The sequence below is a fragment of the Equus asinus genome, chromosome 25 (genome assembly GCF_041296235.1).
Source record: "Equus asinus isolate D_3611 breed Donkey chromosome 25, EquAss-T2T_v2, whole genome shotgun sequence".
NCBI lineage: Eukaryota > Metazoa > Chordata > Mammalia > Perissodactyla > Equidae > Equus > Equus asinus.
In genome coordinates this window covers 27,663,533-27,691,500 of record NC_091814.1, presented here as the reverse complement: position 1 = coordinate 27,691,500, position 27,968 = coordinate 27,663,533, and the positions used below count along the sequence as shown (strand labels likewise).

The 27,968-nt window shown below is 36.5% G+C and overlaps 1 protein-coding gene and 1 long non-coding RNA gene across 2 annotated transcripts in view; one reads left to right on the top strand and one right to left on the bottom strand.

Annotated features, from left to right (window-relative positions):
• The window catches only part of LOC106831138 (uncharacterized), a 56,272-nt gene extending 55,918 nt beyond the window's left edge, over nt 1-354 (bottom strand). Inside the window, exon 1 of the long non-coding RNA XR_011498323.1 lies at nt 13-354. This is a non-coding gene — a long non-coding RNA (uncharacterized lncRNA). The remainder of the gene's footprint in view (nt 1-12) is intronic.
• Nucleotides 249-27,490, top strand: NUF2 (NUF2 component of NDC80 kinetochore complex). The gene is made up of 14 exons (XM_014841169.3): nt 249-491; nt 3,635-3,777; nt 5,245-5,319; nt 6,257-6,333; nt 6,831-6,892; nt 9,513-9,610; nt 10,803-10,876; nt 11,626-11,722; nt 12,612-12,674; nt 15,062-15,199; nt 17,223-17,363; nt 18,327-18,502; nt 19,658-19,793; nt 27,055-27,490. The coding sequence occupies exons 2-14, from the start codon at nt 3,655-3,657 to the stop codon at nt 27,187-27,189; spliced, it is 1,395 nt and encodes a 464-aa protein (XP_014696655.1). The 5' UTR covers nt 249-491; nt 3,635-3,654; the 3' UTR covers nt 27,190-27,490.
• Nucleotides 27,491-27,968: the final 478 nt, after the last annotated feature.

Sequence of the window (27,968 nt, the reverse complement as noted above, 5' to 3'; positions counted from 1 at the left end):
TCCATAACTTACCCGGCCCCATTGAGAGCCCCATGTCCTCTCCCTCGTCACCTTGAGCTTAGTTCAAGTTTCCAGAACCCTCCATTCGCTTTCGCTCTTCACCTGGGACCCTGAACATGCTCGACTGTCTGGAAGAGCGAGGCGGCCACGTGGCTGACGGTGCAGCCCCAAACTCCTCCTCCAAACCCGGCGCTCCGACTTCCTGCGGAATGCCGGTCCGTCTCGACCCCAACTCCGCGAGAAGTGGTTCCACGTGGAGCCCGACGCGCTCCCTTGCAGCTCGAATCTTTTCAGCGCTCACCCGCCTTGAGTCTTTTGAGCCCTACCGGCACCCGGCGCAGCCGGAGCGCAGGAAGTGGGCGGGGCGGAACGGGGCGGGACTTCCACTAGGAGGCGGCAGGTTTGAAAAGGCACAACGGCTGATTGCTGATTTTTGCCTTTGCTTGTGGCTGCTCCACGAACTCGCCGCCTTCCTGTGGGCTGCTGGTGCGGTAGGTGACCGCGAACGGACACGGGAGGACGGAGGAAGGGAGACTGAGGGCGCCCTCTCACCTCTGGGAGGCGCGGGCAGGAGCCAGGACGCGGGGCCCGGCCGTGTTGTTGCGCGCAGCGCTGGGGAGGAGGCTGGAGAAGCCAGCCCCTGGGAGGTGGGACGAGCGCACAGGTCCTTTTTATTTGGTTTTAGTCCCAGAAACAACCTGAACTCAGTTCATACACGAGTGAATGAATTGGAACCAAAGTTGTACTATCAAGGAAAGAGAAAATTGGATATGGGAGGTGATTCCAAAAGGAAGCGTTGGAAGTTTGGGAAAGTTTAGGAATCCTGGAGGAGACAACCTTGGAACAGAAAATCCTTAGGTTATTAAATTGTGGAAGGTTTTAGAAACCAAGCAGAAAAATTTGAATTTGATGTGGTGTGTAGGATAAGTAATTGAAGTATTTTTGTAAAGATGTTACATGATGCATTAAGTGTTTTGTAAGGATTAGTCTGAAAGCAGAGTGTGCAAAACATATTAAAGAGAAGAGAGCGATGTGCCATAATAATTATGAAGATATTTTACACCTACTCTTTCTCTCTTGTGATAATCTCCAAACCAGATATAGCTTGTTTCAGAAAAGTGACTTTTTATGTGGTCTTTCTTTGACCAAGTCTTTTTTATCATCCATTTTTAAATAGGACTTAGATGAAAATGTAGAATGTACATTTATGCTGAAAAGGACATCTAATATGTGAGGTGTCAGAATCTGGATTCAAAAAGATGCTGGCTATAGAATGAAAGCTTGAAATTATGAAATTCAATAATAGGAAATGCAAATGCTTGCTGAAGGTTCAAATAATCGATTATGTAAGAAGAACATGGCGAAGTCCTGGCTTAATATAAGTGTGTTACATGAAGAAGTTCTGGGAGTTTCAGTGGACCTCATATATATATATATATGTATTTGTCAGCAAGTGTTACAGTTGCCAGACTAGACTAGATGAGAGTCACTATTGCCAGTTGTATTAATACTCTGCGCTAGGCAGACCATGTCTGGAGTACTGTGTTAAGTTTGAGCGTTGCATTTTAAGAAGACATTGACAAAATAGTTTGTTTTAGAGGAAAGTGAGTAGAATGGTAAAGTTTCTAAAACAATATCATATAAGGGGTGGCTATACTTAAAATATACTTACTTTAGACAAGAGAGGGCTAAGCAGAGACATGATAGCATTCTTTACATTTTTGAAAGTGAAGTCATATAAACGGATTAGTATATTCTGTGTAGTTGCAGTGACTAGAAATAGGACCAGTAGGTAAAAGTTAACTAACAGATTTCTACACAGTTGGAGGAAGAGTTATCTAATTGTTAGAGCCATACTAAGGTGGAAAAAAGTTGAGAATTCACAGTGAATTCTGTGATGTTCGCAGGTGTTGAAGTGGAACTGGGAATTTGTCAGTCATCTTTTAGAATGGCTTCCTACATTTATCAGAGGTTAGGCAAGTTGCCAAAGCTTCTTTTTAAACCTAAGAAACATTAGGAGTCTAAGGAAATAGATTTCCAGAATTGTGGGTCATTTCAGTTTGTTTGCAAAGTTGAACATTTTCACATTGGATCTCTGGGATCATGCTGCTTCCTTTGAGAGTAGGGGATCTGTAGCTCGCCCCTTACTCCCCCATTCGGAAAGTAGAGCATTCCTATGAAACCTTTTGTGAGCCAAAATGATGGGAAGCAAAGAAGCAATTACCATTGATTTATATGGGAAAATTTTTTGAGCATCCTCAGACCCAAAAAATAGCGTACCAAAATAAATCGAGATGAAGCACAGATGTTCACAGACACAGTTCAAAGCGGTGGCAGCTTGATGCTGAGATGCTGAGTGTAGTTCCCAGGGAAGCAGCTTGGCGGCGCTACTATAGCTGCTCAGGGTGCCTGCTGCCTCTAAACAAAACAAACGCTGACCCATATTTTCGCCTTCTTTCCTAAAAGCAAAAGCTTCTCTTCGGATTTCTTGTGGTTATCCATACCTGTAGGTCTTTCGTCAAAGTGAAGTGGTGTAAAGCAAGCTGTCGGATAGCGGGGGAAAGCTATATTGTTAACTTGGGTGCCTGGGGCAGTGGCTTCTGTTGCTGCTGCTCCTCCTGCTATTGCTATTCTGCTAGGCACAGCTAGAGATTTGAAGAAAATGAAAGAGTCTTAGCTTACTGGGAGGTCACGATGCAGTGCCAGAGTTCTATAAATATTATGATATAGTGCCAGAGTTCTATAAATATAATCACAATACACCTTGGCAAGTATTGTAACAGGGTTCAATGCGAGGCTCCAGGGCAGGATTTCTTAACTTCAGCATTACTGCCATTTTGGATTGAATACTTCCATGCTGTGGGACTGTCTTATGCATAGTAGGATGTTTAGCAGCATGCTAGGCCTCTTCCCTCTAGATTCCAGTAGCACGACCACTCCAGTCTTGACAACCAAAAATGTTTCCAAACATTGCGAGATGTCCCTTGGGGTGCAAAATTGTGAGAACTACTGCTCTAGGTGGGAATGTCTCATTATCAGAGGACAGTAGGGGAAGAGGGCTTTTTGTGTTGTTAAAGTTTTCACCCTGGTGATTTGAATTTCTGCCAATTACACCATTGTATTCTTATTCTTTTTTCTCTTTTCCTACTTGGATCTTAAACTTTATTATCCATCTCACTATGTGTCCATTGCATAGGATGTCAAATCAGAGCACAGTTTTATTATCTACCCTATGTTGCTATTGTTTATATATAGATTCTGCCAATAATGTTGCCTATATATCTTGCTTTGCGGATTAATTCTCAGGTTTGGTCTTGTTAAACCCTGTACCCCCCAAAATTTGAAAAAGGAAAACATAGTTTCTCACCTGTCTCTTCAACTAAATTCCTCTTTCCCATATAAAAAAGAACAACATTAGGAACATTAGAAAATGACTATATCACTTTAGAATAAAAATTATTTTGGGAGATAGGTATATAGTTTGTGTTACCTTACTAGATGATTGATGATAGTTAATACCATTATGAAATGTTCAACCTTGACTTGTTAATTTTGTCCTTATATTTATCAGCTTCTGGATACTGAGAACTGCTGGTTGTGTCATGTTTCTGATCTTTGCTTTTATTTCCTTCAGGCTAGCAGGAGACTCCCAAGATGGAAACTTTGTCTTTCCCCAGATACAATGTGGCTGAGATTGTGATTCATATTCGAAACAAAATCTTAACAGGAACTGATGGTAAAAACCTCTCCAAGAATGATCTTTATCCAAATCCGAAGGTAAAATGTGGTTGTGTTTGTGTTTGGCTAATGGTATTTGAAAACAAATTAAACTACCAGATCTATAGTGGGTGGAGAAGGGCATGTACCCAACTATTTGATGTAGGTTAGTCATTTTAATCCAGAAAAAAATTTCTCACCTAGTGTAATTTTAAAATAACGTTTAGTTTATATGGGAGACAACTTCTACATTCCCATCAGGAACTCAGTTCTTTAATATAGTTGTTTTCTTCAAAAAAAAAGCTTCTAAGCCATAGATATATTAAAGTATATTAAATTTTTTATTATTATTGTGTTGGAGTGGTAGTCTGAGGGTATCATTTATTGGTAGGCTTGAAGGAACTTGCTCCAAGTGGTTTCCAACCACAAAAGTACTTAGAAACAATCCTCTTTGGGAGCTTACAAATTAATTTTCTTGCATTATGCCCTAAAGGGGAATTGACTTGTTTTGACAGACATTGTTTTTTATATCTTTAGTTATTGAATGCAAAAATGAACTATTTGTGTATGTGTCACAGAAAATCCCACAGTCTTCTTCCAGTTTCCTGTGTTGGTCTTGAAGGGATAATACAATAAAACCTAGTTAATGATGTGGAACTCAAACTTTTTGATTGCAGTGCCCCTTTAATTTTTTAAAATGGATGAAGTAATGTCAGAATAAATGAACATGTGTATAGATTGGAACAGGTTCTGCAGGCCAGCATTGGGGAGCTGCTGATTTAGAGGATAAAAGTTTTAAAAATCCCATGCTATCCTATTAGATTTATACCCCCTGGACCAAAGTGTTCGCTTAAATGTCAACATCTAAGGGATCCTTAACACCTAAGGCATTAAACAAAGTTTCTGATGACCTTTTTAAAAAGAAATACAGCCTCAATGTGTCATTTTTGCCACATGCCTAATAACCTGTTTTGAAAGACTAACCCTTCTTCCATTCCCTAATGTGGTGGATTGCTCTAATTGGATTTGGATATACTTGTTCTCATTCTGTAAATAAGCTTAAACAACTGATCTTACTGATCACTTATTACATGAGGAAACTGATGAGTATATAAGGTGTTTTATTTTATTTTTTTTTTTAAAGATTTTTTATTTTTTCCTTTTTCTCCCCAAAGCCCCCCGGTACATAGTTGTGTGTTCTTCGTTGTGGGTTCCTCTAGTTGTGGCATGTGGGACGCTGCCTCAGCGTGGTCTGACAAGCAGTGCCATGTCCGCGCCCAGGATTCGAACCGACGAAACACTGGGCCGCCTGCAGCGGAGCGCGCGAACTTAACCACTCGGCCACGGGGCCAGCCCCTATAAGGTGTTTTAAAACTTGGAAAAATTAAGAAATATTTCAAGGGAAATAGAATAATTTTGTCATTCTTTTCTTCTTTGTATGCATTACCTACAATTTTGGGCAGTAATGATAGTGATACAGCTTTAGAGTCTGGCATCAGAGTATTAAAAGTTGTTTTTCTATTGTAGCCTGAAGTCTTGCACATGATCTACATGAGAGCCTTACAAATAGTATATGGAATTCGACTGGAGCATTTTTACATGGTGGGTTTAGGATGAGTCAAAATTATGTTCTGTTGCTGCATTTCTCCTCACAGTACATATAGGTTTTCAGGATGGAGAGTTCTTGACTTTATTTTTAATAAATTAAAAAAGGCTTATATAAAATTATTGTCACTTACAAAGAAATCTTAGGCATAATAATGGTTTATATCGGTAGCTTTAGTAAGATGAAAACTATAGTAAAAGACTTAATGACACAAATTATTGAAGCTGCGCAGTTTTTCACAGATTTATGGATTTGTGTTCAGAGACTATGATAAACAACAGCAAAGTCTTCACAGATAGTGTTCTCTCCTCAGGAAGGACTCCCAAATTAGAGTAGAAGATATGCCCTAAGACTGAAAACATTGAAATAAGACAACTGAGCTTTTATCAAATTGAGTATTTCTAGTAGGAAGATCATTTTCCTTAATCTTTTATTGTCCTTGTTAAACCATCAGGGCATCATCTGAAGGTGCACTAAAAACTGTAATATCTGTAGAATCTCACCAGTATTATTGCATTTTGTTTAAAAATCAAAGGCTTTGCCACTTATTTGCTTTGAAACCTTGCTAAGGCTTAGTTTCTTTGTCTGTAAAATACGGATAGCACTCTGTCCTAGGGTTGTTATAAAAATTAAGAGAGAATATATGTACAATGCTTAGCATAGTACCTGATATTTAGTAAATGTTAATCATTACCCCTTCATTTTTTCATTCATTTAGAAAATCTTTATTGAGCACCCACTGTGAATCTAGTATTATTAGCATTAATGCAGCTATAATTTTGTGCTAGGATCTGTATTATCTAAGTTCTTTTTAAATTTAATGAAAATAAGTTAATATATTTTCATCTATGATTAAGCTTTCTCGAGGCTGAAGATTTTTCTCCTTTTGTCTAATCAATGTGTTACTTAGATTTTGTGATTTCTTACATTTAGATGCCAGTGAACTCTGAAGTCATGTATCCACATATAATGGAAGGCTTCTTACCAGTCAGCAATTTATTTATTCATCTGTGAGTAGAGTCATTTTATTTTCATTTCCATTCATATTTGCATTACATTAAGCTTTCTTAATGACATGATTTTCTTTGGGAAGGCCTTTCTACCATCCTCCTCTCTGCTCCATCCCATATATATTCGAAATTGTGGACTTTCAAAGCAAACAAACTGCCTCCACCTGTGACACTTTCTACTGAAGTTTTAAGATGTTGTGACTCTAAAGTTGTTGGAGGATTTTGCATTCTTAGAGTTCTAGTACCCCCAAGAGTGTGTGTTGTTTATTAGAATCTATAACTATATCTTGGTATTGCATGCATACTTATGCCGTGTACAGAAAAAGTAGATTTCAGTGCTATGGGATTATGTATTGTAGTAGACTTCTGACTTGGTTCTTTGACATTGAGAAATATATCCAGAAATTCTTTTTTGAAAATAAGATGTCTATATCCTCTTGCTTAGTATATAATTTACATTATACTTTTTAATATTCTTTCTCCACTTCATCTTCAAGGGACTCATTTATGCCCATCTGTCGGGTGAATGACTTTGAAATTGCTGATATTCTGTATCCAAGTAAGTGAGAATTGAAAACAATTTTTAATGTCTAGCTTCAATCTAACATTGTCCTTTCCATCAATAAATGTTAAAAAAAAGAAAAAGAAAAGGAAATTGGCTTTAAAAAGTATATCCCCTTCTTAAGGATGAATTTTTTTATATCCTTTACGGGAATTTTTTCCTTTGTAGGGCCACAGAAAAGCTCTTTTTCTGATTAGTTTTTCCTAACTCTTTACATTTGAAAAATGTTCTGTAAATTTGAGAATGTGAATACAATAATATGCAAGCTATGATGTTGCATAGTGGGTCCATCATACCAATTTTATCCAATGTAACAATTACTTTTTACCATGAATAAAATCCTTTTTAGCATTGATGAGAATAGTCATGATATTATATTAGAATGTAAAATTCTCCTATTCATGTCCCTTAATTCATTTGACTCTTTGATATTTATACATCATTATTTTATGTTGCAAGAGATTCAGTATGCTATTTAAAAATTTGTTTTCTATCCTCTTTCTTGAGTGAGCTTTGGTAGTTTTCCATTTTCAGGGAATTTATCCATTTCACTTAAGCTGGCAAATTTATTAACAAAAGTTGTTCATAGTTTTTCTGTATCGTTTTTACGGTCTTTGGGGTCAACAGTGATCTCCCCTCCCTCGTTCTGACATTACTCATTTGTTTCTTCACTCTTTTATATTTCCCTGACCAGTCTGACTAGAGGTGTATCAATTTTGTTGATCTTTTCAAGGCACTAGCTTTTGGTTTCATTGATTTCTCTGTATTTTATTTCTGTTTTCTGTTTTCTTGGTTTCTGTGCTTATTGTTATTTCTTCTTTCCTCATGCTTATTTTGGGTTTGCTCTTTTTTCCCCCTAGTTTCTTTAAGATAGAAGCTTGGGCCGTTAATTTGAGACCTTTCTTTTTTCCTAATATAGGTGTTTAGTGTTATAAATTTCCCTTTAGCCCTGCTTTAGCTGCATCCCACAAACCAATGATGGATTGTTTCTTCTATATGTGTGTGTGCACACATGAATTTTGGATTATAAATTTGAGCCTGTGTCCAGCAGGGTAGTCCTGTGGTCATCTTATGCTTCTGGACATGTGACCACATCCCTCCTGAGATATTTTTTGCTTTGGCAGTTATTTCAGGGTTGTCATTGGCTAAAGACCACTTTTTATCTTGATTTCTAATTTTGACAGTTCTTGGACCACATGTATAATTTAAGTCAAACTAAAAACCTACGTGGGGGAAGGCCCAAGGTTTAGAATTCTCAGAGGAGATTATTTTCTCACCAGAGACAAGGCTAAGACAAACTAAGTAACTGTCATTTCTCTGCACTGGTATGAGAGATTTTTGGTTTCTTAATCAGCCTTTTCACTAAAGAAGTAGCCTTTCTAATATCCTACATCTTGTAGGAATCTCAGCTCCAATTGCCTGTGTCATGTGGGTCCAGAGCATCATCATCTGTTCCTACCTGAAAGTTAGTGATCCAGGCCTCTTGCGTACTCATCCTGGAGTTATTCTCTCTTGGTTCTCCTCCTGTCTCTGGCTGCTTTTAAGATTTTCTTTATATTACGAGTTTTCAACAATTTCATTATAATGTGCCTTTTTGGGGTTTTCTTTCCGTTTCTTGTTTTCCCTACTTAGATTTGCTGACTTCCTTGGATGTTTATAGTTTCTATTAAATTTGTAAAATATTCAGCTTATTTTATGTTTTTTCTGCCACTCCTTTTTGTGTGACTCCAATTACACATTTGTTATGCTGTTTAAGATTGTCCCTCAGCTCATAGGTCCCCTTTTCCCTTTTTTCTCTCTTGCCTTCATTTTAGATAATTGTTATTGTTGTGTCTTCAGTTTCATTAATCCTTTCATCTGTAGGTTTGATCTGCTGTCAGTCCTATCTAGTGTATTTTTCACTTCAGATATTTATATTTTTCAAGTATAAAAGTTTGATTTAAGTCTTTAAAAAATGTTCCCTTTTTTCCCTTATGGTACTTACGCTTTTCCCTACCTTCTTGAACAAATGGGATATATTTATAGGACATATTTATAAAGGCTGAGTCATGAAGATGAGTTTAGTTTGGAGAGGCCAAGGCAACTAGAATTCATGAATTCATAAATTCTAGTTGTCTTTGCTTCTCTGAACTCTAAAAATTCTCCAAACTCTGAACTCTATCTTCATGACTCAGCACAGCCCAAGAGTTCTGTTTGTTCTCTCTCCCTGGGGTACAACCTGAAAACTCTCTTAGGAGTGGGCTGGTGCATTAACAGGGTTCACCTCATTTGTTTCTTTTTGGGCTTGCTGTCCTCTATTGCCTGTTGTCTGGTATCTAAAATTTGTTGCTTTGCATATTTTGTCTAGTTTGCTAGTTGTTTAAGATTGGAGAGTAAATCTGGTCTCTGTTATTCTCTCCTGGCCAAAAATGGTGTGCCTTTTTTTTTTAGTTATCAATGCAAAGATCATTCTGGTCTTGAAGTTAGAGCAGATTTTCTGCATTTTGGTTAATTATAGCATACACACAGCTTTATTCTATATGCTATGAGCAGCGTAGGTGGTGGGGAAGGATGAATTTTCATTTTTACATTATCTTGTTTCCAAGATTTACTTAAGGACTCTTGCTTTCTATTTTAGAAGCAAAACGGACAAGTCGGTTTTTAAGTGGCATTATCAACTTTATCCACTTCAGAGAAGCATGCCGTGAGACCTATATGGAGTTTCTTTGGCAATATGTAAGATTTAAATGTATTTTGGGGTCACATACCAAATCAGTAACATCATTTATGAACTAATGATCTGTTTTGAAATGGTTGTCACAGATATCTAATTGTTGTACGGCCGTTAGAATCAAATTTATTTTTATATTTACGTGAAGTTGCAGACTTTAGTTATTGGAAAGCATATCTCAGAGTGAGATTTTTCTTTGATGTTTGTTAACAGTAGGGAGAGGCTGGGTGTTTTTTGTTTGTTTTAATCTTGTAACTGAGGCCCCTTTTCCTATATTAGGAAATGTAAAGGAAGAGAATAGTGATAAATTTACATTTTTTCCTTTAAAATTTAGTAGATAGCGTAGTGGTTTTTAAAAATAATTGAGATATTTGAGATTTATATTTTCTTTCTAAATAATGGCCTAATTGGGTGTTGTGTTTATCATGGTTGCCCAGCACTGCATCATAAGATGCATTCCAAGCTAAACACTTTGACAGATAGAAACTCATTTCATCAACAATTTAGAGAATTTGGAAAGATTATGGGTCATCTGTGTGATTTATTTTGGGGTACCAGACACTTAGAAAAGCACCAGAGTAACACTAGACAATTGGAACTTAAGCTCCAGCTACGCTGAGCTATATAGATGCACAAATCATGCTAAGCTTATACCTCCTAATCATCACACACTCTCCATAGCTTACACATGTATGTGCCAACACTCACAGACACCAATTTTGCTTGACTAATTTCTCACTTTTAGGACACAGCTCAAACATCTTCTGTCATTGCCACAAATCCCTCTGTGACCTTCCTCCTCAGCCATTTACCCACGTTGGGTTGGATGTCACTCTTCTTGGTTCTCATTATATTCAGTACTGTAACAAGTTGTTTTGTAGTTGTATATTCATGTGTCTGACTCTTCGAGGAGACTGAGCTCCATCAGTCCGGGAGCTATAAGTTAGTCTTCTTGGGTATTCCCAGCACCTAGCACAGTGCTTAACTATGGTAAGAACTCAACATTTATGTGTTGAATAAAGAAATTTCTAACTCCTTTGTAAAGAATGCCTAATTCTATCTTAAATTTCTTATTTCTGAGGGTGAAAGCTGTAGAGCGACTAAGCATTTGCAGTCTGTACTGGTAGATATTGTTTTAACCACATCACTGACTATTTGGAAAGCACTAATATGAAATTATTAAAATTGCTTTAATAGAAATCTTCTCTGGACAAAATGCAGCAGTTAAATATCGCACACCAGGAGGCATTAATGAAATTAGAGCGACTTGAGTAAGTCGTAGATTTCAAGTAAAATAAAGGCAATTTCAAAATGCAAAATGAACTGTAAGTAGTATTTTACAACCCTACTGTCCACATGAAGTCTCGTCTCTTCTTTACTAAATAGCAGAGTTTTTAAGTTTACCTTTTCTAAAAAAGAAAAACTAGTTTTTCTTCTTTCTAACTCTTAGTACCTAATATATTCTTTTCCTTCTTTTTTCTTGTTAGTGCATTAGCCTGCCTTGTGTAAAGCCATTAACTTACTGTCCTGAATTCTTTCTGGGAGTCTTTGTCTCATGCAGATGAGCAATAACTAACTGGACTCCTTTCTTCCTTCACAACAGTTCGCTCTGTTAAAATTTTTACTCCTTCAATAGAGGTTTGTGTTGTTTTGACTCATAGGTCAGGAGAATCATTCAAGAGTTAGGATTTCTTGGCCTTATATATATTGATTTTGAACAGAAAGATTTTTTATCTCTTTTAATTTGTTAATATATTGAGTTTAGGGTAGTTGTGGTTGCCTATGAGTCCATACATAGATTTGGAGGTAGAAAGTTGGAGGCCATTTGATTTTTGTTTTCTCTCTGTAGCAGAGGCCAGGTCCTCTATTTTAAATTGTTGTCATATGGAAGGAGGATAATTCAGAAACATGAAAGCAGATCGTTTTTTCACTTAAGTTATTCGAAGGCAGAGATTTCATTTTGGCTTTTCAAAGGTAAGAACTCAATATGTACTATTTTAATCTATTTTGCTGTGTTTAGTTCTGTTCCAGTTGAAGAGCAAGCAGAGTTCAAGCAACTTTCAGATGATATTCAGGAGCTGCAGCAATCGCTGAATCAGGAGTTTCGTCAAAAAACGGTATCTGTTGTTAGACACCTTAAAATTAAAAAAAAAAATTTGTTTTGTAGATGTAGAGGGAGTAAGAGCATGTTACATCCCATTAACTAAAGAAATAGGCTGTCCTGCTGTGCCCATTTGTGGCCCTTGTAGTGGATGTATACTTCTGTTAACCATGCCAAACCATGCTTCTTTATTTGTGTTGTCAAAGTTATATGCTGTCTTGCTGATAGAATTTTTTAGGATTTTCCTATGTCTAATTCTGCTGTTCTCAAACTTGTGCACTGAGGCACCCTGGAAACTGCAGCAAATTCTCAAAGTTGCTTCAGCGTATTTTAAGTTTTCAAGGGAAAACGGTATTCAGCATCTGTCATACACTGCTTGCACTACTAGCTTAAGGTAGTTCACAGTTTCAACATTAACTCACATTACCTTCCTTTCACATCTTTGAGAACCTGGGCTTTTAGCATTTGCTGTGATAAACAAATACCACATGAAAATCGTCATGGAACAGGAAATGAGAATAGCTGTGTCCAATCTGATTCGAAGGTGTGTGAATTTGTGCAATGTCCAACAGGTACACATGTCCAACTTGGAAGCAGTTGTGGTTATTTAAGACTAAAATAAAAATACTATTTTTCTTTCAATTTGTATGCTTACCTTTTCAAGGGGCTGCTTAGTTGTTAGGGCGTAAATACTCAGGCAGTTATGGAATTAACTGCTTCAGAAAGGAACTGTCAGAAATTTCTTTTGGCTTAGGGTCATTGTGAACAGAGAAAGTTTGAAAATATCAGGTCTAATCTATTTAACTTTTCTCCTTTCTTGCCTTTTTTTTAAAATAAAGCTTTGAGTGGCTAAATTTAAATCTGTTTTGAATCATTATAAAACAGTTGTTTGCTTTTTTCTTTAGATAGTCCTGCAAGAGGGAAATTCCCAAAAGAAGTCAGATATTTCAGGGAAAACCAAGCGTTTGGTAAGCATCCTTTCATTTAACCAGCATTTCAGGTTTAAATATGTGTGGAGGAGTATTTTAACTGTGTATGTTATTTATTTTTTTTTAAAGATTGGCCCTGAGCTAACATCTGTTGCCAATCTTCCTTTTTTTTTCTTTTTCTTCTTTTCCCCAAAGCCCTCCAGTACATAGTTTTATAGTCTAGTTGTAGGTCCCTCTGGTTCTGCTATGTGGGATGCTGCGCCAGCATAGCTTGATGTGTATTGCTAGGTCTGTGCCCAGGATCTGAACCGGTGAAACCCTGGGCCACCAAAGTGGAGTGGGTGAACTTAACCGCTCGGCCATGGGGCCAGTCTCTGGGTGTATTATTAAAGTCATATGTTTCTCCCTTATCTTGGTTCCCTTAAAATGAAAGTAACTTTTTAAAATTTAAATATAATAGATGACTATTGTTTTAAAAAATATGGAAGCATGGAAGTGTATGACAAAAGTGAAAATCACCTGAAAACTCACCACAAAATCTGATATATATCATACATTACATTTCTCTCTGCAAATATATATGTATAATTGTACATAAATGATATTACACTGATGTCTCAAATTTGCTTTTTTTTGACTTAACAGTATAAGTAGTTATCACATCAATAAAGATGCTCATTATTTTAACAGCTGCATATTGTTATGCATTCTGTGTATGTACCATAATATAGATCCTTTTAGTGTCCTATTGATAGACATTCACATTACTTCTAATTTTTTTATTTTATTGAACAATAGCATATGTGTGCTACACACCTACATGTATGTATATGTTTGTGCACCAGCCTGCTTTTTATCTTAGAATAAATTCCTAAATATAGGATTTCTGGGTTAAAGGAATATACATTTAAATTTGGCCCACATTGCCAAACTGACCTCTAAAAAGATATAAATTTACATTCCTACCAATAGAATGTGAAAGTATTCCTTTCCCTACATTCTTAGCAAAGTTGGATGTTTTTAGTTAGTTTGTTTTTAATCTTTGTCATATAAAGATATTTTATATCTTTTTATAAAGGGAAGAAAAGTGACCAAAGTGCTAATGTTAGGGAAATGATCTCTAATTTTATAGGACATTAAAAGAGTAGATAATGTGGTGGCTTGCTAAATTCTAAGAATAATATAACAGAAATATATTGTTTCAGACATTCACTTTTGGCCTCTGAGTTAATTGATCAAAAGGTAAGAACTTCTGTTTTTTAGTTAAAAAAAATTTAGGCAAATTACGTAAGTCACATGGTAATACCTTTCTGTTGTAAAATATTCAAATGATATATATGTGTGTATATACATTATTATATGTGTTACTGTATGTATATATAATTATTAAATGTGTGTGTGTGTGTGTGTATATATACACACATATAAGAGAGAGAGTGTCAAATGTGAAAGGCCCTCCTCTCAGCCCACTTTACCTAGAGGTTACACCCTTCTAGTCCTTTCTATGTACTATTGCGTGCACATTTATAGATGCAGATAGTCATTTGTCACTATGTTGTTGGTTTTCATAGAAATTGGTTTATGTTATGTGTTGATCTGTGAATTGATTCTTTCACTTAATATTTCTTGGAAATCTTTCTATGTTAGTACCTAGAGTCATAGAGTATCCCAAAACAATGTAAACATAATTTATCAATTTTTAATTGGGAAAGAAGTTCATATAAATTTTTTGTTTTAATGTAATTTTAGACTTGCAGAAAAGTTTTAAGAGAATTCTCAGATACTTTCACTGCAATTCCCCAAATGGTTTGGGATTCAGGAGAGAAGGAAATTTGTTTTAACTCCACAAGCATGTATAGAGCACCTTCTCACTGCTGTTACTATGTTTGGGTTCTGGGAGAACAAAGATAACTGTTCACAGCCCTAGGTTGTTCAGGCCTTTTAGAAACATGTATTAAATGCATACGTATAGTGTTGCATGTACAATAATTGTACTGTTTATAGAAGGAACATAGAGGAAGTGGGAGCAGGATTTTCAGTGATTAATAGAAACTCCCAGGCAGTACAGGAGTGAGATGATAATATTCAGGAGGACCATACTGATCAAAGAGAGATCACTTATAATTGTCCAAACATAAGACTGGTATTACCAGGTTGTACAGGATAGTAGGAAGCTGGTGGAAGATGAGGCTGGAAAGGAGGGTAAGAGCTACAGAATGAAAGACTTTGAATGTCATGCCAAGGAGCCTTAGCTTTGGCCTGTAGACACCTGTGAGCAATTAAGAAGGGGAGTGATATGGTCATAATTTAGTTTTAACCCCACTACAACGAACAGGGACCCAGTTTCTTTGTTCTTTTCCATTACTATAATGGGAAATCACCAATTTCATTATTATATCTAATATATAAAAATGTTTTGTCAACAGAATGAACTAAAATTGTCAGTGGTTTCTTTGAAAGAAGTACAAGAGAGTTTGAAAACAAAAATTGTGGATTCTCCAGAGAAGGTTAAGAATTATAAAGAAAAAATGAAAGATACAGTCCAGAAGCTTAAAAATTCCAGGGTGAGTTTCCTATTTATTTCAATGCTTTTCTTTCTTTTTTCTTTTTACCAACTCTTATTTAATTGTGTGTTAATTTTTTGATTTCCAGGTTATCTATATTCTCTTCCTCTTAAGCTTTTTGCCCTTGTCTCTCATTTATAGTCCTTCCCTAAAGTGGATATAGGGAAAAGAAGTATAATTTCAGGACATTTGTTCAATTATGCAACAGGGGCTGGCCTGGTTGCACAGTGGTTAGGTTTGCACATTCCGCTTTGGTGGCCTGGGGTTCGCCAGTTCGGATCCCGGCTGTAGACCTGCACACCGCTTGTCAAGCCATGCTGTGGCAGGTGTCCCACATATAAAGTAGAGGAAGATGGGCACGAATGTTAGCTCAGGGCCAGTCTTCCTCAGCAAAAAGAGGATTGGTGGCAGATGTTAGCTCAGGGCTAATGTTCCTCAACAAAGAAAAAAAGAAAGCACCAAAAAGAGAAACAAAAAATACCATAGGGTGCTTTGAAATAATACCATGAGAGCAGCCCAATTTAGTATCGTGGAAATCAGGGTTGGAGGCAGGAAGGAGGTGAAAATTTATGCTGACATCGGAAGGCTGAACAGAGGTTATTCTAGTAAATTTGTGCCTAGATGAGTATTCAAGGCAGAGGGAACAGCATATGCAAAATCTTAGAGGTAGTAGGGAGCAAGGTATGTTGAAGGAACAAAGCATGATAAGGATAAGAAGGAGAGTGGCATGAGGCGATGATGGGAAAATTGGCAACAAGCAGATTTTTCAGGGTGCTCGATTTTACCTTGAGATCAAGGGCATACCACTGACTAATTTAAAAGGTGTGTATTGGAATATGGCATGATTTATGTTTACAAAGATTACGGGTTATTGTGGGAGATGGATTGAGGTAGAGCGGGACAAAAGTAGAAGTGGGTAGACGATTTAGCATCCTTTATGATGCAAGGTTTTTAAACTGTCAATTAAAAAAATTTTTCTGGTTTATCTCTGAGTTTCTTATTCACGTCATTCCTGATAATTAAGACTTAGCACACAGGAATGGACAAAGATTACCTGAACAGAAATGGGAGCCCAGAAATAGATCTGAGTATTTATGATAAAAGAGTGGTTTATTTAGTAAATAATTCTGGTTCAATTGGCTATTCATCTAGAAGAAAAGGGTGTTGGGTCTACACCTTGCACCATTTACAAAAACATATTCTATGTGAATGAAAGAATTTAAATTTAACAATTTAACAATTTTAGGAATTTTAGGAGAACGTTTGTATCATCTTGGACTGAGATGGATTTTTTAAATTAAGATTGGAAACCTAAAATCTACAGAGGAAAGTAGACCTATGGAACATATTTATATTGCCTATAACAGGTAAAGGGATTATGTCCATGATATGCAAAGATGCAAAGGGTGTTTACAAATTAGTAGTAAAAAGACAACAGAAAAATAAACACTATGTGATTAAGCATTTCCCTGAAGATAGAATCCAGCTGGTTAATAAGGTGGGAGGAGGGGTAGGCTAGTGGGGAGAAGGAGAGAAGTCTTTGCATTGTGACAGTGGCTGTGGTAAACATATGTTCATTTTCCAATTCTGCAAAAGGAATTAATCTTTTTAAAAGAATTAGCTGTAGTAATACATAGCTGTGGTAATTATACAAATGAATAGAAGATTATAATTGGTAATACAATTGCCCAGGAGTAATCAGGAATAGTTTGAGTATTAGCGGAAATCAACTCTTTTAAAATCATCATGAATAACCTTTAGAAGGTACTTCAATGAGTGATTTAGTAAAATTATGGCAGTTTTCCTTTGTTCGCGGATATTTGGCAATTGAGAGGCATAATTATATGTGCTTAGACACATGTCAGTAATAGTGCTGCGTTACTCACCTAGAAACTTAATTGTTCTCTGCTCCTAAGCTTTCAGTATTAAGTGCAGAAATTATTTAAGAGCAAACAAATTGACGTTGCTGCACTGTCATGAAGGACAATATCAAACTGATTTCTGTGATTTTTTTCTTTCAAAGCAAGAAGTGATGGAAAAGTATGAAATCTATCGAGACTCGGTTGACTCCCTGCCTTCATGTCAGCTGGAGGTGCAGTTATATCAAAAGAAAATACAGGAACTTGCAGATAATAGGGAAAAATTAACCAATATCTTAAAGGAGGTTTGTATTGTGGGGAAATTGTATGTCTTTGTTATGTCGTTGTTTACTATATTTCCTTGGATTTGCTTGTACTTTTTGTTACTAATTCCCTGAGGAAAAGCAGGATCATTCTACAGTATAATAAATATGGCAAGGTATGCTGAGAAATAAAACTTTTCTTTTTAAGCATAGCAGTAGTAAGACCCATTTTAACCTTCAGATGAAATGAATAATAAATTCACTAACATAGCATATTGCCATGTATATTTTGGGAAAAAAGTAATGGAATTTTAAATTTGCTCAGACAGTGGAAGTGATCTCAACAGTAAGCATAAAGTTCCAACTTACTGTCTGACAGTGTACGTGGGATCTGTGAAGAGATTTAAAGCTTGTGACATAGTCCCTGCCCTGAAGATGGAGACCTAATGCCGATGTTATTTAAGATTCTCAGGCTAGAAACTTGAAGATGTTTGTCACTTAACTTTATCATCCAATCCAGACTGTCCCCAGGATTATTAACACTGCATTTGATAAAAGATTTCTTTTTTGTGGGAAGAAGGGGCTAGAAGGTGAGATTGCCTGAGGTCTTCTTTCCCAACTACGTGCTCTCCTTATCGGCCATCGAGTCAGCAAAAAAGATTGAGATTCACGACTTTTAATTGTTTCTAGAGTCTACCCTTTTCTTCAGCCTCAACTTAGCCTCTTGGCTGATCTTATTAATTGATGCCTCTTTTCTGATCCTTGCTGATAAAATGAAATGATAAAAACACCTCTCTCAGCATCATGTCTTTCTCAGTATTTCTAGGACCTTCCTGTTCTCTTTGTTTAGTCTGCATTCTTTTGCTGGGCTTTCAGGGTTTAAACAATTTTATCTCATTTTAAAGTTGTATTTTATTATAGCTCATGCTGGAAAATAGTCGTTTGTTTTGTTTATAAAAATCCTAATTGGTTGTATTGACTTTAAATGCTTCTTGTAAAATACAGAGCCTGAACTTGGAGGACCAAATTGAGAGTGATGAGTCAGAATTGAAGAAATCGAAGACTGAAGAAAATTCTTTCAAAAGACTGATAATTGTGAAGAAGGAAAAACTTGCCACAGCACAATTCAGAATAAATAAGAAGCATGAGGACGTCAAACAGTACAAACGCACAGTGATTGAGTATGAAGTTATTTTCCTTTTAATGTATTAGAAAGTAATTAGGAAAAGCTGATACAGTCATGCGTCGCTTAATGATGGGATGGCTTCTGAGAAATGGGTTGTTAGGTGATTTCATCATTGTGTGAACACCCTAGAGTGTACTTAGACACACCTGGATGGTATAGCCTACTGCACACAGAGGCTACATGGTCCTAATCTTATGGGACCACTGCCATAAATGTAGTCCGTCATTCACCAAAATGTTATGCAGTGCATGACTGTACATTTTTTCTCTGTTTCCAAAACTCCTATAATTTCAAAAAGGTATCCTACCTGTAGATGACTAAAACAGATGAGTTAATTATGAATCTTATAATGCTTTGTCTAGATTTAGAGATGTTTTAGGTGGTAGTTTTTTTTCTTTTCTGGATATTACACTTCCAGTTCCTTTGCATAATTCTTCAAAAGGGGTCTGGTGCCACTGCCTATTTCAGTGCACTTTAGACACAGTGGTCTAGAGTTGCATTAGGATGAATCAGCTGTTCACCTTATAGTCTAACTGGTCTGGAGCATTATAGCATCCATGTTTTGAGAAAAATTCTTATTTTTTTATTCAGGTAAGAATGCCTCGCTAAGCATTTTTGTTCTTATTTTGTTGTTAGCCAGTATGTTCAGGTATTTTCTTGGTAGACTCTTCTTCCCATCAGTTCTAAGAATGTGTTTTTAGAATAAATGCCCCAGATATGTCTATGAGATATCACTGTTTCAGCCTCTAAAAGGTGCATTAGAGATCGGTTGAAGATTTCCTCTGCTCTTCTCGTGCAGGTGAAGGAAAAGGGCAGAACCTGTGGATTTTCTATTTGTTGCCGTACTGCCTTGCAGAAAACGTGTACTGATTTACATTCCCACCAGCAGTACATGAGTGAGCACAACCAGGGAAATGTAACTTAAAATCTCCATTTTAAAGAATAGCTTTCGTGGGAAAGAGCTTGCTGTGCTGTGCCGTGAGCACAGCGCCACATGGGGGTTTTCATCTGTTTGCTCTCACATCTTGAGAAGAGTTTTAAGTTCATCAGACATATAAATGGACACTTTTGAATCATAATTAGAGTTAAATGTTTGCCTTTTTAGATACTTAAGAGGAATTATAATTTAGGCATCTCTATTTTCCTTTAGAGATTGCAATAAAGTTCAAGAAAAAAGAGGTGCGGTCTATGAGCGAGTAACCACGATTAATCAAGAAATCCAAAAAATTAAATTTGGAATTCAGCAACTAAAAGATGCCACTGAAAGGGAGAAACTGAAGTCCCAGGTGAGTATGTGTTCATAAGGAATTAATTTCAGACAATCTCACAAGTTTAAAATGTAAATTATGTCGCCTTCATTTTGAAGATTTTGTTGGTTCTCTGTAGTAGAAATTGACCTCCCAGGTCCTTTGCTTTTATTTCCATTTATAGCATCTTTTCCATTAAGTTTGCATATCTGTCTCCTTCATACCTTTTTTCTTACTTGCCTTTTTCCCCTGACAACACCTGGCAGGATATTGTGCTTTGCAGTAAGAGTAGGTGCTCCATAAAGCTTCTGAATTTTTTTGATAAATGAACTTGGATATCAATTTTAAGTAATTCCCTCCAAAAAGTTTCTGCAGTTTTTTTCCTGAAAAAAGGATCTCAGGTGGGGCCAGCCCTGTGACCTACTGGTTAAGTTCAGTGTGCTCTGCTTCAGCTGCTCGGGCTCGTTCCTGGGTGCAGACCTACACCACTCATCTATTGGGGCTATGCTGTGGTGACAACCATCATACAAAGTAGAGGAGGATTGGCAACAGATGTTAGCTCAGAGCGAATCTTCCTCAGGGGGAAAAAAAAAATGGAACTCAGGAGTATTTCTTAGCATTAAATGTTTGAGTTGTTACCTGCAACAAAGTGGCTCAGATTGGTCCCTGTGTGTTATGAGACTTTTAATATCTTTATCATGATTACCTAAAATTACTTAGTACTTTTATGCTTTGCTTGTTTTGAGTGTATTTATTTTATCCTTTCATAAACAGTGCTAAGTCTAATGAGAACAGGCATCTTGTCTTCTCCGTTTTTATCTTCCAGAATGTCAGTACATTGCCAGATTTAAAATGTTTACCTGTTTCTATCCTTCTCTTAAGTGCCGGTGTCTCAGACAGGCACCCTGTTCCTGATGCACTGATTATGTCTCCTTCTCTCCTTGACTTGTGAAGTGTGACCTGTGTCCTCGACGTTCTTCCCAGCTGCTCTACCAGAAGTCCCTGAAAGCAGCCCTTTATTATGTAAAATCCCTTGGCCTCTTTTTTATTTTCTCCTTCTTCTTCACCTTGCCTACACTGACATATTAGGTCGAGGTTTCCTAAACCCTGATACCTGAAAAATATTTAAACACTTGCTGTTACTATCTTCCACCGCCCACATCCAATTTGTAAAGATTCGTAATACTAAAAGAGCCACGCAAGACAGTCCCCTCACCAGTTCTCAGGAGCTTTTTCTCCTCTGAAAGACGAGATAGCGAGCGTATGCCCATGTCAGTGTATATATACATAGTGAGGATTATCGCACGGCTACTTCAAAAGGAAGAAAAGAAGAAAGGAACAGAAGAAAGAAAAAGAAAAGACAATGATTGTTTGTCCCTTTCTGTGGACTACCCAGTACGCTGTCCTGATTTTTTTCTGTTCTTCCTTTTCTTTCTACATTCCAACTACTATTTTTTTCTGCCCCTTCACTGGATAGTCACCAAGATTTCAGCCTTTGGCCCTCTGTTTATCTCCAGAATGGGGGTTAGAAAGACCTTGGGAGATAATCAATCCTACTTCTTAACCAAGTCAAATGAATAAGTATTTATTTGTTATCACGTGGTCAGGTGCAGTTAATGGACCAGTTAGTAGTGTAATCACCCTTTGCCTGTCAGTTGTGAAAGGTGCCCATGCCTGCCTTCAGTTAACTGTTAGTTTTGTGCATCCCACTAATAACATTTTAATTTTCTCAACAATACCATTCATGTATTTTTTGTCTTAGTATGTCATGTCAAATCATGCCTAGAATGGTACCTTGTATATAGCATGCTTTCCATAGATATTTGTAAAATAGGAAGGTCATCTAGCCTGGGGTTTCTTAAAACTGGCTGTGTATTAGAATTCAATGAGGAATTAAAAAATGAACAAACCCTCACCCAAATACATAGATTTAGAATCACCAGCAACGGGGCCCATGAGCCTGAATTTTTTAGGATGGCTTTTGGGAACCACTGACATGTCCTGCCTCATTGTTTTCAGTATTATGGAGCTCATAACTACCTAGGCTGTCTGCTAGGACAGCTTTACTTGTTAAATTGTTATTTCTTATTTGGGGTCTAAAATATTTCTGTACTCTGATGAACCAGGATCTCTCTGGAACAAATCTATACCCTCTTCTACTTAACTTCAGATATTTGAGGATAATGATCGTGGGTTCTTTTAACCTTCTCATGTGGGTTAATTAGCCCCAGTTTTCCAGCCATTGTTTATATAGCTTAATTTTCAGATTCATTACTATCTTGTTTACTGTCCTCTCTACTGTCTCCTGCTTGTCATTATTCTATTTGAAATATAGAACCCAGGTCTAAACATAGTCTTCCAAATACTGATGTGACCAGCCCCAGAGCACAATGCTTCTGCTAATGAAGCATCATATTGGGTTGGATTTTTAGCAGCAGCATCTTGCCCTTGTCTCATATTGAGCTTGTGATCAGTTAAAGGACCCCTATCTTTTTCACATGCAGTTCTGCCAAGTTAAAATTTTTTCACAGTACTTTAAAGCAACTGTTGTTTTGAACTTTTAATTTAGGGTTTTACTATTATTTCTTTTAGGTTTCATTTATTTCAACCTAGATTTCCAAAATATCAAGATCAGTTTAAATCCATGTATCATTCACATTAACTATTTCTCATGGCTTAGTGTCACTTGGAAATTTGCTCAGCATGCCTTTTTCTCCAAAATAAAAATGTTGAGTAGACCCAGGCCCTTTGCTGCATTGTATTTCTTCCTTCAGAGTGGCATAGAACTGTTCATCAAAACCTCAGATATAGTTGTTCAACTTGCTAAGTTGTTCTGACCATTCTTTCATCAGTCTACATTGTAATATCTGTTTTCTCCAAAGCAGCCCGGGGAGTCTCTAAACCTAAGGTGAAACCAGGACAGGTTTTGTCAGAGAACTCCCTTTAGCATACTTTATGATCATCTTCCGTGAAAAGGAAAGAAGGATGTGTTAAGATTGCCAAATTGTTCTTTATGCGATTTTCTTGGCTCCTAGTGATCATCATATCCCTTTTCTCATTAAATATCCTTTCCCATAGATATTACATCTCTTCTAGTTTCAATTATCACCTTTATTTAGTAGATAGCTTTCAAAAATCTGTGTTTCCTGTTCTGTCCATTCACCTCAACTTTACTTATTCTAACTGCCTGATGGATATTTCCAACGGACTAGCTTATCACAACAAAAATAACATTTATAAAATTACACTCAACATCTTCCAGCATCTTTCCTCTCTCTCACTTTCTCCTTCCCCACTCTAGCTCTTTCTCTCTTTTCCTTTCCCTCTCTTTCACTCAGTTTCTTCATATGCCTCAATGGCCTTATCATTTTCAAAATATCTCAAGGAGTGAAAATTTTGGATTTTCTTTAGATAATCCTGACATCCAGACAATCACCAAGTTAATGCCATGATTTTTTTAAAACTCATCGGTACTGTTCATAACAACCCTTTCTATTCATACTATCATGTAATTTTGTAATAATACTCATGGATTGCAGCAAAAACTTACTAAATTTCTTTCTTGACTTAAGATTGTCCATCAAACCTGTCCTGAGTACTAAGCACTGCCAGATTTATCCTGCTGAATCATCACTCTTATTACTACACTTCCTTATTTAAGACAGGAGCTCCCTGTTTTCCTGCAACTTGTTCATTCATTGAGTTAGTCATTCAACAAATGACCTCTGCACCGACTGGGTGCTGGGCATTATACTTGGTTCAGGGAATACATTGTGAACAAGGAAGGCATGATCCCTGCCTGCTGGAATTTTTAAAGTTTCATATCTGAACTATTCATTTCTCTTATTTAAGGGTTAATAGAAAGTGTATCCTCCATATAACTTTCTCTGGCTCCTTTCAGATAGCTTTTATTTCTCTCCTCTCTCAAATACCATAGGATTTTTACCCTGTTCTGATCTGTGCTGTCCAATGAGGTAGTTACTAGCAACACGTGGCTATTTACATTTAAGTTTAAATTAATTAAAATGAAGTAAAGTTAAAAGTTTCGTTCCTCATTTGTACTAGCCATATTTCAAGTGGTCAGTATCCAGTCTGGTCTGGGTTGTATGTTCCTTTAGGGTGGAAAGCATAACTGCACCTTTCATCATACTGTTGTACTATTTACAGTGATACTTGTGGAAGGTACCCAGTAATATATTTGGTCGATGAATTAAAACATACTTCATGGATACCTGGCTACACTGGCTATAAAACTTTATGGATACTATATAATCTTAAATTTCTCTGATTTGAAAAGTGAAATAATTACCTAGACCAATGCTATCCAATAGAACTTTCTGCAATAATGGGGATGTTCTCCTGTACTGTTAGGTACAGTAGCCATTAGATACATGTGGCTATTGAGCACTTGAAGTGTGGCTAGTGCAACTGAGGAACTTGTAGCTATTTAAAAGTAAATTTAAATAATCACATGTGGCTGGTGGTTGTCATATTAGACACTGTAGAACTAGAGTTTGAGTTTAAAAATATTTAACTTCAGTGAAGCCATCACAGTACGATTTACTTATTATGTGAATTACATCTGAATCAATATTATAAAGTTCCTCTTGGATACAGGATTTAATTGGAAACTAAAATATATAGCTTTTGTGAGGACTGTGATCCATTGCTGTTAACATCCTGTGAGGGTTAGCTTTGAACTTCCCATGTTTGTTTCCCTCTGTGGACGTGCCACTGGAATTGGGCTGTAATGCTCCGTCCGTTTCTTGTGGCTCTACCTGCAGGATTTGTTCCTCCTTCAGAGTATAGTTGTTCTCAGGAGAAAATTCCTCCTCTGGGCGTATTGAAATGGTTGGTTCAGATATTTACAGATTATATATCTTTAGCCACACTTAGTTTTACTAGTTTCTCATGAGTAGTATCTTTCCACCAAATTTATTCAGCTTTCTTTTTAGTATGAATAAGTACATACCCCTATAGAACTAGGAAGTTAAATTGATCTGTAGCTGCTGAATGTGCTGATTTTTTTTTTATTAAGGTTATGAAAGTTAACATCCTTGTGAAATTACAGTTGTACATTATTATTAGTCATGTTGTAGGTACACCACTTCACCCCTAGTGCCCTCCCCCCACCCCCCTTTCCCCTGGCAACCACCAATCAGTTCTCTTTGTCCATACATTAACTACCACCTATGAGTGGAGTCATGCCGAGTTCATCTTTCTCTGTCTGGCTTATTTCACTCAACATAATACTCTCAAGGTCTATCCATGTTGTTGTGAATGGGACAACTTTGTCCTTTTTTATGGCTGAGTAGTATTCCATTGTATAAATATACCACAACTTCTTTATCCAATCATCAGTTGCTGGGCACTTAGGTTGGTTCCATGACTTGGCTATTGTGAATAATGCTGCAATGAAGATAGGGGTGCATAGAGCTTCTGAATTGCTGATTTCAGGTTCTTAGGATATATACCCAGTAGTGGGATGGCTGGGTCATAAGGTATTTCTATTCTTAACTTTTTGAGGAATCTCCATACTGTTTTCCATAGTGGCTGCACCAGTTTGCATTCCCACCAACAGTGTATGAGGGTTCCCTTTTCTCCACAGCCTCTCCAACATTTGTCACTCTTGGTTTTGGATATTTTTGCCATTCTAACAGGTGTAAGGTGATATCTTAGTGTAGTTTTGATTTGCATTTCCCTGATGATTAGTGATGATGAGCACCTTTTCATGTGTCTATTGGCCATCCGTATATCTTCTTTGGAGAAATGTCTGTTCATATCCCCTGCCCATTTCGTAATTGGGTTGTTTGATTTTTTATTGTTGAGTTGTGTGAGTTCTTTGTATATTATGGAGATTAACCCTTTGTCAGATAAATAACTTGTGAATATTTTTTCCCACTTAGTGGGCTGTTTTTTTGTTTCAATCCTGTTTTCCCTTGCCTTGAAGAAGCTCTTTAGCCTGATGAAGTCCCATTTGTTTATCCTTTCTATTGTTTCCCTCATGTGAGGGGTTATGGTGTCCGAAATGTGCTGATTTTTTTTTTTAAATGTTGTTTACATGCGTTAGCAACTAATTCACCGTATTTCTCCTACAAGATTTAAGAAATGGAGCTTTCAAAATTTTTTATTTTCCCAATGATTCATATTCCATGATAATTGTAGTACAAATTTGATGCCTGATTAGATCTTGGAAATCTCAATACACTTTTCTATTTTTGTGTTAGGATTTAGTAACTGTCTGTGTTTGAATTTTTGGAAAGTGTTTAGCCTTAAGCATCTGTTTATATTCACTTAATCTAGAACAGTCGCTTTCAGACCTGCAGAGGTAGCCATCTCTGGAAACAGTGTTCTTCTTTTTCTGAACACTATGAATTCATACTATATTAAATTATAATCTAGATAATCTGTTCACAATTAAATAGTATCTGCACTAGAATTTAAACTAAGTGGTAGCCAAACTATAGGTTTAAGAAAAATTAAATGGGAGCAACACTTAAAATTGAGAACATTATATCCATTATACTCATTTACTGCGTTTTCTTCCCACTGGAAAAGGTCTGCTGTTTTATCTCAGTGGTGAAACACCTCTCATAACTATTCAGAGTACTGCTTTTTCTTGTATCATGGTTTGAGAATTGTTTAAGAAAAATGAATACTAAAAGAGAATCAACATTGCATTTCATCAGTATGAGATAGAAGAAAATGTATGTAGGCTTATCTGCTTTTATTATTTTATTCAATCTATAAAAATTATTCTGTACTCATTTTTTCTTAATTCTTAGCACATCCACATAGGTTTATGTGAAAACTCATCATTGCTTATAGTAGAACTGTCTGATCAGTTTATTAAAATGACTCTGAAAGGTATCAATATATTTTTCAGTCCTATAGATGACTTATTAAATCCATTCACATATCTTTTAAATGATGATCAGGGTCAAATGCAGAAGTTATAACTGTTTACAGTAATCTAGGTATTTGTCTACATGGAAAGCTCCAAAGTAATAAATTTTTCCTTGATAATTAAAAATATGTCCTTAATGTCTTGGAGTCCAAGCCATTGTTACATGTCTCTGCTTTGTTCTTTCCAAGTAGCAGTCTTTTTTGATGTGTCTGTACTGCTTGCAGAATGAACTTTTAAAAAGAGTAGGCACACGGGTGTATGTGTATGTGCCTAGGGTAGTTTAGGCTTTAAAATATTATTAATAAATATGAAGAAGATTGTTGGAATTCTTGTAACATTTTAATTTAGGTTGTTGTGTGGAATAATTCTTATTCTATTTCATTTTCCACATAGGAAATATTTCTAAACTTGAAAGCTGCTTTGGAGAAATACCATGAAGGCATTGAAAAGGCCGCAGAGGACTGTTATGCTAAAATAGATGGGAAAACAGCTGAACTGAAGAAGAAGATGTTCAGAATGTCAACCTGATTAATACAGTCACATGGCTTTTTGTAAATAGCTTTCCCTCGTTTAATTTTATGTTTGGAAAGGGAATAGTTAAGTTGAAGTTAATGAAAGTATTAGAAGTACCAAATAATATTGGCTCAATCATTTTTTATATACTCTTAGAGCATATTATTCTGTAAGACAATGCATTCACTGTAGACTTTTATTAACTTACAATTAACATAACTTGTGCAGCTATTCACATCTCTGCCCCTTGTTATAAGTAGTTGGAATAAAACAAAAATAGTTGCATTTGAAATAAATAATTTTTCTGTTATTATCAGGCTGTTGTTGCTTTGTTTGTTGACATATAGAGGTGTAGCATTAGTGAGCCTCGACTGTGCACTAAACACTGTGGTTGGGATCTCATTTGATCCTCACTCAAGCAACTCTAGAGATAGATGTTTATTAGTACTTCATAGGTGAAGTAACTATGAAGGTCCCGAATGATGAAATACCTGGATCCAAGTCTAAACTGTGCTCTTTTGATACTGAAGTCTGGAAAGTTTCTCCTGTACCACACTTTCTAATGTAATTGTTCGAAAGAGAAAGTCTGAGTGTGGTAATCCAGTTGCTCACTGGCGCCGTGACATTTTTATGAGGAAAATGTGCAAAGTGCTTCGAACAGTGCCATGGTAGACACTCGGTGCAGATTAAATCTTAGTATTGAAAGTCATGGGCATTCCAGGTACTTTTCTCTTTGTCCGAGATGATAAAATGTTGTTGTAGGTAGAGACCAGGCTTTCAGTGAGAGGAAAAGT